The 17639-nt window shown below is 36.6% G+C and overlaps 1 protein-coding gene across 2 annotated transcripts in view; it reads left to right on the plus strand.

The window, feature by feature from the left end:
* ME1 (malic enzyme 1) overlaps positions 1-17639 on the plus strand; it is a 172569-nt gene that overhangs the window by 125063 nt on the left and 29867 nt on the right. For both annotated transcript variants that reach the window (XM_079779880.1, XM_079779879.1), the window contains 3 exons: positions 3199-3308; positions 14567-14664; positions 16406-16519. In XM_079779880.1, the coding sequence (XP_079636006.1) occupies positions 3199-3308; positions 14567-14664; positions 16406-16519 (322 nt within the window). The remainder of the gene's footprint in view (positions 1-3198; positions 3309-14566; positions 14665-16405; positions 16520-17639) is intronic.

A 17639-nucleotide genomic window follows, 5' to 3' on the forward strand; every position in this document is an offset into this window, starting at 1 on the left:
TAGAAAAATTAACCAAATAACATACAATCTTCCAGAAAGAATTACAAATAGACACAGAAAAAAATGCTGTTTCACCAGTAATAATAAAAAATACACAAAAAATCAGATACTAATTTTCACTTATGAATTTAATGTGATTTAAAAAGATAGTTCATCAAGGACAAATATAATAATACATTAATAACCACAATGGAAGGAAATAATTACGAAGTATTTGTTGGATCCGAAGAAAGTGACCTCATCTGCATCGTGATAGCACAATGTGGTGGTTTGAGACGGTCTTTGAGGTATAGGCATAATATAGACAAGAAGTGAGAGGTTTGGCGATGGGGTGGAGGGAGAACAATAAATAACCATAGTTTTGGTTTTGTCATGGCTAAGGAATGAGGTTTTAAAAACAGGGAGTCCTGAGAATCCTTGAAGACAGGAAGGGACCAGTAGAGAAGGAGAAATGGAAGTGGTTAGTACAGAGAAGTAAAGTTGAAGCAATAGGTCCATAGAAAGATTAGAAACAGGAAGTAAACGTACTTCAGAAGTAGATGGGGAAAAAGAAGTAAAAGTATGAAGATTTTTTAATGGAGAGGAAAGATAGGAAAGCTAAGATTGTTCTCTCTGGATAGCATTAATCTTAATGAGGGAGTGACTGGTAAGAGATTGAGTGCTTGTGGGAGTAGGAGAATAAAAAAAGGTTTGAAAAAGCTGCTTTGGGTTCATGGAGTGGACCAATAGGCAATGAAAACAAATATTGCAGGTTAAGGTCCTGGCTAAGACTCTAGTCTATAGCATGGAATTGCGTGCTATCTAAGTGGAGTGAGGGGGTTATTCGGAGTGAGGGAAAATGAGGGAAAATCTGTCTTTGGCATACAGAGGTGAAGCAAGCTAGGATGAATTAGGAGGAAAGGAAGGACCAGAATGAAGATATTATGAGCTGGAGAAAGAGTGGAAGAGATGGAAGACAGGATTAGGGACAGAGAGAAGAATATTTTAGAATTTAAGATCTTGGCAATAGAACTTTTAGACCATTTGCTTCTTCCTCTTAATTCATAATTTATTAGCTGATCTTTGCTCATATGGAAATGTTCTAATTATTTTTATTTGGATAAAAAATTTTTACCATGAAAGTATTATTTTTTTAATTGTATAAGTTTCAGGTGTACAACATTGCAATTTGCCATCTGTGTGGATTACAAAGTGATCACCTCCTAAAGTCTAGTGACCATCCATCACAGTGTATTTGCCACTCTTCACTCCTTTCACCCACATCCCAACTCCCTTCCCCTCTGGTAACCACTTGTCCTCTTTATGAGTTTGTTTTTTTGTTTATTTTTTTAAGACTCCACATATGAGTGAAATCATATGGTATTTGTCTTTCTCCTTCTGACTTAGCATTATATCCTTAAGGTGCATCCATGTTGTCACAAATAGCAAGATTTTATTCTGTTGTATTCTGTTATATCCCACTATATATATCACATCATCTTTATTCATTCATCCATTGATGAGTACTTAGGTTGTCTAATTTCCATATCTTGGCTACTGTAAATAATGCTGCAATGATATAGAAGTTATATATCTTTTTTTAATTAGAGTTTTTATATTCTTCAGATAAATATTCAGAAGTGGAATAACTGAAACATATGGTTGTTCTGTTCTTATATTTTTGAAGAATCATCATACCATTTTTCTTAGTGGCTACATAAATTCACAATTCCACCAGCACAAGGCTTCTCTTTTCTCCACGTTTTCTCCAGAATTCGCTGTTTTTTGTCTTTTTTTATGTTAGCCATTCCTACAGGTGTGAATGAAATCTTATTGTGGCTTTGGTTTGCCTTTCCCTAATAATTAGTGATATTAAACATGTTTTCAATTGCCATTTCTTTTGAAGACCTAACGAATGGTTGTAATATAGTTACATAATGTTTGTTTAACAGTTAACTGGTGGCTACTTTAGAGAGCACTGCAAAGTGAATTGATAAGTGACTTTGAGACACTGATCTACTGTATCATTATGCATCCTATCTTCAAGTAAGGGTTATAGCACAATAAAATTAGACAGTTTATATTTCCTTTCTGAATTCCTCCAGATGTTCACTTCTCATGAATAAATACTCAAAAAGAACTTTAATACAAAAATGAAGAAAACAAAGTTGAAATTATGTAGGATCGTATGAATAAAGGATCATACAAATAAAGGTTCAGACAAGTCAGTTAATTTCAGAAATAAAAATCCATCCTGTATACTGCAAAGCTCAAAACCTTTCAGTGTTTGGCCATGAATAGAGAGTAAAAACCAGAATCCTAGGCTAGAATGTTAAGGTTTCCAACATAAAATTCTGACCTTATCTTTCCCTACACCCTATGTGCATCACCACATTATAGCCAAATAAGGCTTGACATCTTTGGAAAAATGTTTCCCAACTTTCACCTTGATTTTTTTGTTTCTGCTATTTACTCAGCTTATAAAAACCCTACATCTCAACTTTTCAAATCATAACTATTCATTAAAACTCATTTCATTTGTTATGTAGTCTGTGACTCCAGCTAGAAGTGATACCTGTTCTCTTATCATCTATAATTCCTTTATATACCACTTCTACATTACTTTTCATGCTCTTCTTATTTATTTAAAAATATTTTAGTTTCCACTAAATTTTAAATTCCCTCATGGTAGGGACCACATTTTTATTATCTTTGTATTATTTCACAGTACTAATATAATGTTTTTTCTGTCGTAAGCACGCACTAAATATTTGCTGAACAGGCATTGGATGATACTAAGTAGCAAGGTAGGACCTTTAAAAAAATAAGGTTTTTCCTTTTCTTTAGGTTACTTTTAAACTAGAGGCCCGGTGCACAGATTCGTGCACCAGTGAGGTCCCTTGGCCTGGCCTGCAGGTAGCGAGCCAAAACCAGCTCTCCGACATCCCCCAAGGGGTCCCAGATTGCGAGAGGGCGGTTCTCGGGTGACGCACCCCGGAATCAGGCTCCCTCCTCTCTGGTTTTGGGTGAGTCACCCGAGAACCGCAGCTGCCAAGTCACTGCAGCTCAGTGGCTCCTGTGTTGAGCGTCTGCCCCTGATGGTCAGTGCGCGTAATAGCTACTGGTTGGCTGGTCGAATGGTAGGCCCATTGCTTAGGCTTTTATATATATAGATGTTATTTCATTAACCTCTTCTAACATGAATGTTTTGTCCCATAGGTATGGCATGGATTGCCTTATTCAATTTGAAGATTTTGCCAATGTAAATGCATTTCGTCTCCTGAACAAATATCGAAACCAGTATTGCACATTCAATGATGATATTCAAGGTAATAAAATTTTCACTGCATGTGGACAAGAATAGTTTCTGCTAATGGTTGCCAGAGTGGAGGAGGTTGGGGGAATGGGTGAAAAGAGTTAAAGAGTATAAGAGACACAAACTCCCAGTTATAAAAGAAATAAGACATGGTATTATAGTCAGTAATATCATAACTTTCTATGGTGACAGATGATTACTAGACTTATTGTGGTGACCACATTTTAAGGCATATAATGTGGAATCACTATGTTGTACACCTGAAACTAATATAATTTTGTATGCCAATTATATGCTAAAATTTTAAAAAAGAATATCTACTGAATGCCAGAAATTATGCTTGATGACTTGATACATTATTCTTATTTACTTTCTTATACTGTATTTGAGAAAAGTATTCTGTGACACTGGAATATATCATATAATCCATGAGCTAGAGAATGAGCTCCCCCAAATCTGATAAAATCCCATGATTATAGCTAATAAGAAAGCAGAATGAAAATATATTGTTCATTGTTTAAAAATAAGACTGCATATACTTTTCTCTTTAGCTATTATCTCAATCAGCCACAATTTCTAAATTAAATCCCAATAAAAGCCGCCTTTCTGTATAGTGCATTGATTTTTACTATTTTGTTTTTGATAGAGTATAGTTCCTGGATTACCTGCATTTGTCTATATTACCTGTGTTCGTTTGTTTGTTTCTTTTCTTTTTAAACACTGATAGCCCTAGAAAGAATTCTGAAAGTGATTTGATTAGGCTAGTGGGGGGTGGTTTGATAACTTTTTAAAAAATATTTTTTGTTGATTTCAGAGAGGAAGGGAGAGGGAGAGACGGATAAAAACATCAATGATGAGAGAGAATCATTGATCAGCTACCTCCTGCACACCCCTCTGCTGGAGCCCTGGTAACCCGGGCACATGCCTGGACCAGGAATCTAGGTCAACACTCAACCACTGAGTTCAGCCTCTTAGCCTTGTGGGCTGTAATTGTTGTTTTGTGAGCACTTTCACACCCTTAGCAACATTAGCACTCTTGATGGCCTCTTTATGTTTCAACATTATGCTAATTTCTGCCAGCAACAAAAGCATTCTCTCCTTTGTTGCCTGAGAGACACTTTTTGTCAAGCTGAGGTATCAGCCTGAAAGGGTTGTCAAGTCATGGAGGCATTCAGTACTGGTTTTTCATCCCCAGTAATCTGCCCTCAAATGTAATCTACATCCATTTTGTCTACCTATTTTCACATAGGAGTTTCAGAATATAACTGCCTTAGCCTCAAAATGAATGATTTGAGAAAAATAGATCTAATCTCTGACAAAAGAAAACTTGTGGCCACTTATTAGGTTTCTGACTAGAAATGACCAAACCATTTTTCCATACCAAATAGTGTCCTTAGTGACACATTTCCCACATATGCTTCTATTTTACCTTTTTAACCTTATGTTTTTACCATTTTGCCCACAAATGTAATACTTTCCCCACTGTGGGCATAGGAATTGCCTTCCAGTGCCAACAAAAAGAATTATGTAACTATTACAGCCTTACCATGTAAATAAAAGTTTTTACATTGAACCCTTGGGGAATTTTTTAAAATAGATGTGTTATTTAAAGATATTATTTTATGAATATATTTGATTTTTTTAAATATTTAAAATTCTACTGTATTAGTGATCTAAAATAATCATAAATAGTAGAGATTTTGATTCAAAATTTATTTAGTTCTTAATGCATTCTAATTATAAATTATTTTTAACTGAAAAAAAAAATGTGCGAGTTAAATCTGTTAAACATTTAATTATATAACCTGGAGACCATCAAACTTGAGCAAATTCACCCAAAGAGTTGGTCTCATTCTCTGGTCATTTTAAAATCAGCTACAAAAAGAGATTTTTCTTCTCATAGTAGCCTCTTTGGCTCCTACTTTGATTGTTAGGATTTTAAAAATAAGGTAAATGTTGCCTAATCTTACATTAAATGTGTTGATAATTGAAAAGATAAAAGTCAGAAACCGTCAAACATTTCACAAAAGAATGAATATGTTGGCTGGAAAACACATTTTAAAGTTTAACTACACCACTAAGTTTTAAAAAGTGTATTAAACAGCAAATGAGAAACTGCTTTTCTCTATCAAGCTGGCAAAGATTTTTATCATTCTAACTGTTAATGATGTTTTAAAGAAAATGAGCATTCTCATTCATTGAAGGTGGAAATATAAATTGGTAGAACTCCTGGAGAGGCAACATGTGTCAAAAACCTTGAAAACGTGCAGATCTTTGATCTGATAATTCTATTTTTAGCAACTTATCCTGAGCAAGTAAAAATGCAAAACAAATGTACAGATATTTATTTATTTTAAATATTTATTTATTTTTAAAATTGAGGTATAATTGACATGGAATATTGTATTGGCTTTAGTTGTACAACATAATGATTTGATATATGTACATACTGCAAAATTATTACCACAATAGGCTTAGTTAATTAACATCCATCATTTCACATAGTTACAAATTTTGTTTCTTGTGATGAGAACATTTATTCTCTTAGCAACTTTCAAATATATAATACAATATTGTTAACTATAGTCACCATGTTGTATATTACTTATCCTATATAATAATCCTATAAATAAAGAGGTAATATGCAAATTGACCTTCGTGCCCTCACACAAGATGGCCACCCCCATGTGGTCAAAGATGGCTGCCACAAGATGGCCAGCAGTGGAGGGTAGTTGTGGGCGATCAGGGCAGCAGGGGAGGGCAGTTAGGGGCAACCGGGCCTGCAGAGGAGAGCAGTTGGGGGCGACCGGGCCTGCAGGGGAGGGCAGTTGGGGGTGACGAGGCTGGCAGGGGAGGACAGTTGGGGGCAATCAGGCCAGCAGGGGAGCAGTTAGGTGTCAATCAGGCTGGCATGGAAGTGGTTAGGGGGTGATCAGGCTGGCAGGCAGGCGAGCAGCTGGGAGCCAGCAACCCCAGATTGTGAGAGGGATGTCCGACTGCCGGTTTAGCCCCAATCCCTGTAGGGTTCCAGATTGGAGAGGGTGCAGGCTGGGCTGAGGAACACCCCTCCCCCCCCCCCCCAGTGCACAAATTTCATGCACAGGGCCTCTAGTTTGTCATATAACTGGAGGTTTGTACCTTTTGACTCCCTTCAACCATTTTGTTCACTCGTCACCCCCAGCCTCTAGCAACCACCAATCTGTTCTCTGTATCCCTGATTTTGGGTTTTGTTTTAGATTCAACATATAAGTGAGATCATACAGTATTTGTCTTTTTCTGCTTGACTTATTTCATTTAGCATAATGCTTTCAAGGTTCATCCCTGTTGTCACAATGTAGGATTTCCTTCATTTTTGTGGCTGAATAATATTCCATTGTCACATATTACATTTTCCTTATCTATTCACACATCTGTGGACACTTGGGTTGTGTCCATGTCTTGGCAATTGTAAATAATGCTGCAGTGGACAATGGGGTGGCAGTTATTTTATTTTATTTTATTTTATTTTTTTGAGATAGTAACTTCTTTTTCTTCAGATAAATATCCAGAAGTGGAACTGCTGGATTATATGGTAGTTCTATTTTTAATTTTTCAAGAAACCTTCATACTGTTTTCCATAGTGGCTCCACAAAGTTACATTTATACCAACAGTACCCAAGGGTTCTCTTTTCTCCACATCCACACCACTATTTATTATCTGTTGCCATTTTACAGTGTGAGGTAATATCTCATTGTGATTTCTATTCACATTTCCTTGATGATTAGTGATGTTGAGCACGTTCATAAATCTATTGGCCATTAGTATGTTTTCTTTGGAAAAAATGCCTGTTATGTATATTTATTGGAATGTTATTTTCTACAAGAAATTAGAATGATCTAAATATTCAGAAATAGAGGTTTGGTTAAATAAGTTATATATCTATACTGTGAAATAGTATAACTATAAAATATTTTAAAATACATTATTAACATGGTAAGATAGTCAGAAGATATTTTTTAAGTGATGAAAATATGTTAAAATAGTAATCATGGCATGAGATATTTTTTATCATTGAAATTTTTTTGAATTTGCAAATATTAGCTATAGAAAAAATTATAAGAATACTCGAGGCCTGGTGCATGAAATTCATGCACTGGGGGGGGGGGGGGGTGTCCCTCAGCCCAGCCTGCACCCTCTCCAATCTGGGACCCCTCGGACATCCCTCTCACAATCCAGGTTGCTGGCTACTAACTGCTCACCTGCCTGCCTGCCTGATTGCCCCTAACCACTTCAGCCTGACAGCCTGATCACCCGCTAACCACTCCCCTGCTGGCCTGATTGACGCCTAACTGCTCCCCTGCCGGCACAATTGCCCCCAACCGCCCTCCCCTGACAGCCCAGTCACCCCCAACTGCCCTCACCTGCTGGCCTGGTTGCCCCTAACTGCCCTTCCCTGCAGGCCCAGTTGCCCCCAACTGCCCTCCCCTGCTGGCCTGTTCACCCCCAACTGGCCTCCCCTACTGGCCTGATCACCCACAAATGCCCTCCCCTGCTGGCCTGATCACCCACAAATGCCCTCCCCTGCTGGCCATCTGTGGTGGCCATCTTGTGGTGGTCATCTTGTGATGATGTGGGGAAGCCATCTTGTGACGACATGGGGGCAGCCATCTTGTGATGACGCGAGGGCAAGACACCACCTACACTTTTATTAGTATAGATACATCAAAGATTTATTTATTTTTAAATAAATCTTTATTGTTCAGATTATTACAGATGTTCCTCTTTTCCCCCCACATAACTCCCCTCCACCTGATTCCCCCCCACCTCATGCCCTTACCCCCTGCCACTGTCCTCATCCATAGATGTAAGATTTTTATCCAATCTCTTCCTGCACCCCTCACAACCCGTTCCCCCTGAGAATTGTCAGTCCACTCCCTTTCTATGCCCCTGATTCTATTATATTCACCAGTTTATTCTGTTCATCAGATTTTTTATTCACTTGATTTTTAGATTCATTTGTTGATAGATATGTATTTGTTGTTACTTTGTTGTTCATAATTTTTATCTTTACCTTTTTCTTCTTCCACTTCTTAAAGAATACCCTTCAGCGTTTCATATAATCCTGGTTTGGTGGTGATGAACTCCTTTAGCTTTTTCTTGTCTGTGAAGCTCTTTATCTGACCTTCAATTCTAAATGATAGCTTTGCTGGGTAGAGTAATCTTGGTTGTAGGTTCTTGCTGTTCATCACTTTGAATATTTCTTGCCACTCCCTTCTGGCCTGCATAGTTTCTGTTGAGAACAGCTGACAGTCGTATGGGTACTCCCTTGAAGGTAACTAACTGTTTTTCTCTTGCTGCTTTCAAGATTCTCTCTTTGTCTTTTGCCCTTGGCATTTTAATTATGATGTGCCTTGGTGTGGTCCTCTTTAGATTCTTCTTGTTTGGGGTTCTCTGTGCTTCCTGGATTTGTAAGTCTATTTCTTTCACCAGATAGGGAAAGTTTTCTGTCATTATTTCTTCTAATAGGTTTTTAATATTTTGCTCTCTCTCTTCTTCTGGCACCCCCATAATTCGAATATTGGTACGCTTGAAGTTGTCCCAGAGGCTCCTTACGTTATCTTCACATTTTTGGATTCTTTTTTCTTTTTGTTTTTCTGGTTGGGTGTTTTTTTGCTTCTTTGTATTTCAAATCTTTGGTTTGATTCTTGGGGTCCTTTGGTCTACTGTTGAATTTCTGTATATTATTCTTTATTTCAGACAGTGTATGCTTAATTTCTGACTGGTCCTTTTCCATATTTTTGGCATTCTCATTAAGATCCTTAAAGGTCTCACTAAGTTCCTCAGAGGTTTCTAGAAGATTCTTGAGTACCTTTTAACTGTGGTTTTGAACTCTATATCCAGTAGTTTGCTTTCCTCCATTTCTTTCATTCGTGACATGTTTCTTTGTCTCTGCATTTTGGTTGCTTCCCTGTGTTGATGGAGTGGCTTTGTGTGGTAGGTGACCTATAGGGCCCAGTGGTTCAGCCTCCCCAATCACCTGAGGTGGACACTCTTGGTGCACCCCTTTGTGGGCTGAGTGCACAGTCTTATTGTAGTTAAACCTTGATTGCTGTTGGTACACTGGGAGGAATTGACCTCCAGGCCAATTGGCTGTGAGGACATGCTGTGTCTATAATGGAAGAACTGCTGTGCTGGAGACACCCTTATGGGGCAGGACTTGCTTCAGTGGGGCTTTGGTGCTCACTGAGTCTGCCTCTTGAGTGTGTCACTTATGGATGTGAGGAGTTGAAATCTGGTGTCATCTCACACTGACCACTAGGTACACTGGCTCCTGGATCTCCAATGGTGTGCAGGTTAGCTACTGTCTGAGGCCACCCAGCAGGAACTACAGCAAGATCTGTAGATTTCTCCTTTTTGCTTGGGGTTTGGAAGTTTTGGAGCTGACCCAGCTGCAGTTTGTTAGGTTAAGCTGCGATAGGGCAGGCCATTCATATGCAAAAGCTACTGCTCACAGTTTGGGTGGATTTGTAAATTGGGCGGGGCAGGGTCTCAGGGAATCACTAGGGCATGGCAAACAGTGATGGCTGCCAGTCAGCCCTCTCTGGTCTCCGCGTTTCTGTGTCCCGCGTCCCGCGCCCCAGCACAATAAACAATGATTCCTGCGTGCACCTCTGCAAGAGAGCCACCCTCACTTTCTGACCCGATGGCAGACAGTCCCGCTTCTCCCCGTAGGAGTCTGGGTCCCTAGAGTCTCACTGGAAATGAGTTCAGAGCATTCTGGAGCTTGTGTCTCCCTTCAGATTGAAAAAAACAGCGCATGCAGTCGCCAGCCCGATTCACACGCCTCTGTACCTCTGCTTTTCCGCGCTGTGCACGTCCTACCTGATCTCAATGCTCTTTTCTCTTTCCTTCTAGTTGTAGAACTTCTAAGCCAGCTTTCCCGTGGTTCTGGGTGATAGACGTTTTGTCTATTAGTTGTAGTTTTGGTGTGGTTGTAGTTTTAGCAGGTACAGGTGTATACCTTATTCTGCCATCTTGGTTTTTCCAGTACTTCAAAGATTTAAATGAGCTTCTAATTTGTCTACATACTATCAGCCTCGAAACTCAAATCAATTACCCCCACTGCTCTCTGAATTTAGAATCTTTCACAACCATTTGTTACCTATAATAAATCATAATGACACATAGTCCTATACATATCTATAGCTACTATGATTTTGTAGTAGAAGGCACTGTACAATCTCATCCTGACACTTCTTTAGCCTCATATCACTTTACATTTCAATAAACTGTGTTTGCTTCAGCAACACTGTAATATCTACAGTTTCACATATGTTCTGTTTCCTTTTACATTTTGGGAGGCTCAGTATACAAATGGAGCTTGTATTCTAGGTCTTTACCATAAAATGACTTGATTGAGCCATTTCCTTAAGGAATCCTTATCAGTCTGGTGTGTGTTTTTTCTCTTATCACTGATCAGATTCCACATAAATTATTTTTCCAATTTCTCTTCTGGTATTAACTTGCTGGTATTAGCTTTCTGCCAGTGTTCTTTGAGCCACATAAGAGAAGACTGGGGGTCTCCATATTGAATATGCACACTTTCATTTAATCTTCTGTTTTCAACTATGTTATTCCTGGTATCTTACAGCCCAGAGATCCTCTCTAGAAAATAAGCTTTTAGTTTTTTTCTAAGTCTCCATAGTGTGGGAAGGCCAATGGTCTGCTAGAAGTGAATCTGGGGTCTGACTACTACTTAGATGTTTGACCAGCCTCCTGTTTTTAGCCTCTTTTTCATCCCCACTTCCAGAGGTACTTGGTGCCTCCTATATCTAGGCCTTTTGAGACTTTTGCCATATCAGTCTGATTGCTTCTTAGAATTCCCCGACTGGCCAGGAATTCAGCTTTTCAAAGTCTCCTACATTAGTTGCCATTTGCCCATCTGCCTTCCAGCTTCTAAAATGTTATTGCTATCCTCTTCTCCTGGTCTCTTTGATTAAAAAAAAAACATCTTCTTTCTGTTGTTTTAGTAGAGTTTGTTGGGGAGAAGGGAAACAATGTTATATGCTCAGTCTCTCATTTTTCACACTTATCCCTCCTTCCATGTCTTTGCTAGTGCTTTCCTGTATAGTTCATCCTGCCACCTGAGGTGCTGGACCTCTCACATTAACCCTTCAATGCTATGCTCAGGGGGTATGTTCTCTAAATGCCGTGGCCTGTGCCTAAACAAATTCACTCCTCCTCCCCCTGTTCTAGGACTTGTACTTTGCCTGATCTATTTATGTAGTGGCACATGAGGATTATAATTGTTAGATTATATGTCAGTCTCCTTTAGTGGTTTTATATATATATATGTATATGTATATATATATATATATATGTATGTATATGTATATATATATATACACACATATATATAATAATTTAATCTGATTATAATTTATATATATATATAATAATCAGATTAAATTATTGTGTTAGTAAAGGTCATTCTTTGATAAAAGATAGGACTGACATTTAGTAACCATAGCAAAAGCACAGCATAACTAACTGTGACTTATTTTAATGCTAAATTTGTATTATACAAATACAAATAGAAGTTTATAAAATTTTAAGAAGATTGAATCTCTTTAGTAGCTTACTAACGATGTTAAATATTAAGTATTCTTTATAATACAGAGATATTATAAAGATAAACAGTAGCCTCTCTCTGATTGACTAAAAGTTTAGTTGTCAATTTCAAAACCAAAGTTATTTTAGAATAATTTATTGTAAGAATTCAAATAATTCTGAAATATCAACTCACCACATTTACTCTGACTGCAATGAAATTGAAATCAAGATTGTACCAGGAGGTCCAACCAACCCATGTATACGAATCATATTCAAGTATCTTTTTGGTAGTGCTAAAAATATCTTTCTGACTTTATTCTTTTAAAATATATATTTGTTACTGATTTTTAGAGAGAGAGGGATAGAGAGATAGAAACATTGATGAGAGAGGAACATCATCATTGATTGGCTGCCTCTTGCATGCCCCCTAATGGGGATCAAGCCCACAACCTGGGTGTGTGCCCTAACTTGAAATTGAACCTCTGACCTCTTGTTCCTGGGTCGATGCTCAACTGCTGAACCACACCAGCTGGGCTCTAACTTTATTTAATTCTGTGAAGAGAAGTGTTTGATTATGTCCTCAGCAAATATTACAGAATATATATTTAAGTATAAGGCTCTGATGATACCCAGTGTAGACAGAAACTTATTTTTGTCTTAATTGGGATATGTATGAACTTAAAGCATTTTGAATTAAAAATACAGACTGAACTAGCATAACCATATACAAATATTTCACCACTTTATAGATAGGAACTTTTAGATTATTTTATTGTCTATTCTTAAATGTGAAGTTCTACTTAAAATCAAAACAATAATATAAATACAGAGATTGCTGATGACACTGTAATGATGACTCTTCAACTAGTTAAATCTTGTGGTGCTGGTAGAATCTGTAGAAACCCTTAAAACTACAAAATAGAGTTGGAAGGGAACGTAGAGTCCCTCAAATACAAATTTCTGGCTACTTTACTTCAAAAGAGCCTGAAATAGATATAGATTGAGTTATTATTTGTGAATAAGTACTTATCTAGTGACTAGATACACTTCTCTAACTAAAATTATTTTTTCATGTATTTAACAGTTGTAGTGAATATATGTAGATATATGAGACAAATACCATTCTAATGCTGTCATGGTATTTTTCATACATAGATCAGCTGTGTATTTAAACAGCCTTTCATTTAAAATAATCTATGGAAAAGTGGCCTTTGCATAGAGTATGACTTACCACAGATCATAATTTATTCCACTGGTGATTCCAAATTGCAAGCATTTTATTTTTGTGATCCGCATTATGTTCCAAAATAAAAAACATACAAGAGAGGGTCTTCAGTAATTATAATTATTATTTATTGTGATCTTATTTATGAACACAAAATTCTATAGGAAAGAAACAACCAAAAGATTTAAAAGAACAGATATACTGATGATGACATGTTTAATGTGTTTTGGTACTTGGCATACGTAACACTTCATAATTGTCATTCATCAGACCTGTTCTAATCTGTTATTGTTTGTTTTTAACCAGTGATTGTTTTTACAGTTTAACTAGGCTTTATCTAGAATCATCATCTAGAATCATTACTTTAGAGGAGTAAAATGTAGACTCAGCTGGAACATACTGCAAGAAGCTGCACAGATTTATTTCAGACATGGGCCATAAAGGGGTTGAGCTATGTAATTATGCTCAAAGCAAAAGAACTGCTCTGTGATCTGTGAAAGCTTATATGGCAAAGAAATAAAATTAGAACTGGTGAAGTTCCTATGACCATGTGGAAAACTCAGTTTTAATTCTAAATAAATATTACATTAATTTTGTCTAGCACCTTTGGGATTCACCAATGACTATAGGTAGGAAGCCAATTAGAGAATGCTGCAACATCTGATTTTAAAATTGATTAAAATATTTTTATTGATTTCATAGAGGAAGGGAGAGGGAGAGAGAGATAGAAACATCAGTGATGAGAGAGAATCATTGATCAGCTGCCTCCTGCACACCCTCTACTGGGGATAGAGCCTACAACCTGGGCATGTGCCCTTGACTAGAATTGAACTTGGGACCCTTCAGTCCACAGGCCAGTACTCTAGCCAAACCAGCTAGGGCTAAAATTGATATTAACTTAATTTTTCAAATAGAAAATTAAAACATTAAATTCAAAATGTATCATAAACATCATTTCCACCAATACCATTATCAATAAGCACTTACTATATGCCCACTCTTGGTAGAGGGGATCAGTAATAGATTTTAGAGCCCCAGAGCAATCAGGTAGAAGAATCTAATAGCACTTAGTACTCTATTATCTCAGATAGTAAAACTGTTTTACAGATAAGGAAACAGATGTACAAAATAATTTTTCTGAAGTAATTCAGCTAGTAAACAGGTTGAGGTGGAATACACATAAGAATCCAAATCCCTTGCTCTTATTTATTGCATCACCAAATTAAGTCACAGAATCTTCTTTTCAGAGTTTCAAGAATATATTAAAATATTGATGTCAGTTGCCTGAGACTTTCACCTCATATGCAAGGATGGAATTCAACAACCCCAGGTTCCCTCTTTGTACCATTTAAACTGTTGTATAATGATTGCAAGATGTGAATAAAGCTTGGAGGCCTAGACATTGGCAGGATCTGTTTGAGGATTACTCAAGGACATTTATTACTTCTTTTAGGAACAGCATCTGTTGCAGTCGCAGGTATCCTTGCAGCTCTTCGAATAACCAAGAACAAACTGTCTGATCAAACAATACTATTCCAAGGAGCTGGAGAGGTACCTGCCTTATATAATACTTACGTTCTCCTAAACTAATGAACATAGAATTCACTTTAATTATTCATTAACTTGAAATTTGAAGTATTCTTTCAAATTTCTAGTATATTGTAAGTATAGGTTTTATTGAAAGATTCACAATTTTACATTCATTTTGAAGCCTATTAATTTTTCATAGGAGGCTTTAGCGGTATAGAGATATTTTTCACAGTTTTACATTGATAAGTTTATCAGATGTTGCCATAGGTTTGTATTATGCATATTTAAGGTGCCATGCAATAACAGAAGTTTCCAATGTATGCTTATATACTAGTATAAAAGCCTTTAAGAAATAGTTAGGGTATGCTATCTGATGCTAACTTTTATATCCTCCAGTGTCACAAAAGTTTTCTTAATTTCACTCACAACTCAATGTTTACACATATAACTATATCCAAGTTTTTAAGAAAAAAGTATTTGAGAGACTCATTGTTCATTACAACTGTTCTTACAAAAAAAACCCCAAAATATTTTATACTTTTGGAAGGAGATAGCAGTAAGACAGAATTTTGCTGTTTTCTGTTATCTTTTTCTATGAGTTTATCATTTGAAAGAAAATTAGACTCTAGCAATAATAATTCACCCCCAAAATAGAAATTAAAATGTTACTTGAGTTGAGCTTCTTGTGAGAAAACTGCCAAAATCTGTTCAGAATTATAGAATGTAATAAATAGAGAAATGCCTTGTGGCTGTACCATATATATTTTAAGAAGCTTTAAATTTACAAATTTAATAAGATTATGACTAAATACATTACACTCTTAGAAATTATGTTGGTTTTGATTTTACTTGTTCTTAAAACAAAATATACAAATCTAGACCTTAGATGCCAAGATATAGATGTGAAATATTCAGAATGTAAATTACAAATTTGTTTTCACATTGAAATAAAAATCAAGGCAAGTAAGAGTTCATTAACATTTGAGTTTTCTATTTCTGTAGATTGTATCATGCTGTACTTCATTTTAGTAAACTTCTTTTGAATTTCCAAAGGATTTTATTGAGTGGCACAGGCCAGCTTTTGACACTCAATAGGACAGAAGGTATTCATGGTTGGATGACTCAAAACTGTCACTCATGATAAGGTTTTGGAAATTTCACAGATTATGACAAAGTTTATCAAATACCAAAGAAGTTCATTCCTTTAATCTTGCAAGAAAATTCACAGTGCTTTTTTTGTCCAAATTAAGAGGGTAAATAAATGCTTGGGAACACAGATTTTCTGTGTTTCATTTTATTGCCTAATTGGTTAAGTTCCCATCCAAATGACCTGGCTTCCTTCTTCAAATTCAGTTAGAGGAGCTTGAACCCAACAATAAACAATACACAGTCCAATAAGCAAGGCTGACCGGTTCATTATTTTAAATTCAATATTTTCTTATTGGCACAAATCTTAATTGTATTAACATGATTAAAGATACTGACAGTCAAGGATATTACTGGTTTATTTGTGGCTAAATAGAAAGCTACATAATAGTGGTTCTGTTGTGATAAGAATAAATAATTGCCATTCATTTTAACCCAAATATGACAAAAATACTTTGCTCCCACTACAAATGAATAAATGAATAGCTCTTTAGGCCAACAGACAGGGCCATTTTGTACTTCCTTATTAACAAGAACAAAATGCAATGAAATGTAACCTGATAAGATATAATGTGGAACAACTTAAAAAATTTTTGTTTTTATGACCTTTTCTCAGGCTGCCTTAGGGATTGCACACCTGATTGTAATGGCCATGGAGAAAGAAGGTTTACCAAAGGAGAAAGCCATAAAAAAGATATGGATGGTTGACTCTAAAGGATTGATAGTTAAGGTAAGAATTTGTCATTTTAACCAGAAGAAAAATCGATCTGCCATTCTGGATGCTCATCCCAAAGACTACTACTATTTTCATCTATGCATCCCCCAAAACTGTGTTAAAAGAGTAGCCCTTATATATGAATGACCATGTCGTACAGCAGTACTGATACTCTTCTGAATAAAGGAGGAAAATACGGCTCAGCTAGAGAACCTGTCAGGGAGGTGATGTGAATAGGCTCCACAGGTCCGTTCACTTGAACGAGGTAAGTTTCCAGGTGAGGCAATTTGATACTGATACAGATGAAACTCCTAGGTATAACTCCTTTTATTAAAGGCTCTCTGTCTAATTGCATACTAGATAGAACAAAAGGAGGAAAAAAATAAATAAATAGCTACGCTTTTACCTGCTACTTTCTCTCAACCAAATTCTTAGTGTTTGAATGGGAATTCCTGAGGAGGGCTTTAATAAATGGCCTGTTTCAACATTGACTTACTTGAGGTTCAGTTTCCCTAGCTTTAATAGAGATAATAGTCCCACTTCATAGGATCATGGTAGAAGTAAATAAGACGAGGTAAATAACCATGTTGCTGCAAAGTTGTAAGGCATCGTTATTCTACCATCTGGGCACATCAATCATACTTTCTTAAACTAATATAAATCCCCTTTCCACACAAAGATGAATTTTTAAAATAAACATAAGTAGTGTATTTGGTAATTTAATATATAAGCAAATGTGAATGTATACAAACTTTCTGGAAAACTGTTTTATATGTATCATGAGCTTTTAAAAGTTCGTGCTTCTGATCCAACAATTTCCATTCTTTTTCTAAATATGTTTTTAGAGGAAGGGAGAGGGAGAGAGGGATAGTAACATCAATGATGAGAGAGAATCGTTGATCGGCTGCCTCCTTCATGCCCCCTACTGGGGATTGAGCCTATAACCCAGGCATGTGCCCTAACTATGACTTCCTGTTCATGGGTGGATGCTTAACCACTGAGCAACACGAGCCGGGCCAATAATTTCCATTCTAAGAATCTATCCCATAGAGATAGAGATGTGTACAATGTTTTCTATGAAGATGTTATCACAACATTATTTATGATAGTGATATATTTTATCATACATTAATTA

This window comes from Cnephaeus nilssonii (assembly GCF_951640355.1).
Source record: "Cnephaeus nilssonii genome assembly, chromosome: 9".
Taxonomy (NCBI): Eukaryota; Metazoa; Chordata; class Mammalia; order Chiroptera; family Vespertilionidae; genus Cnephaeus; species Cnephaeus nilssonii.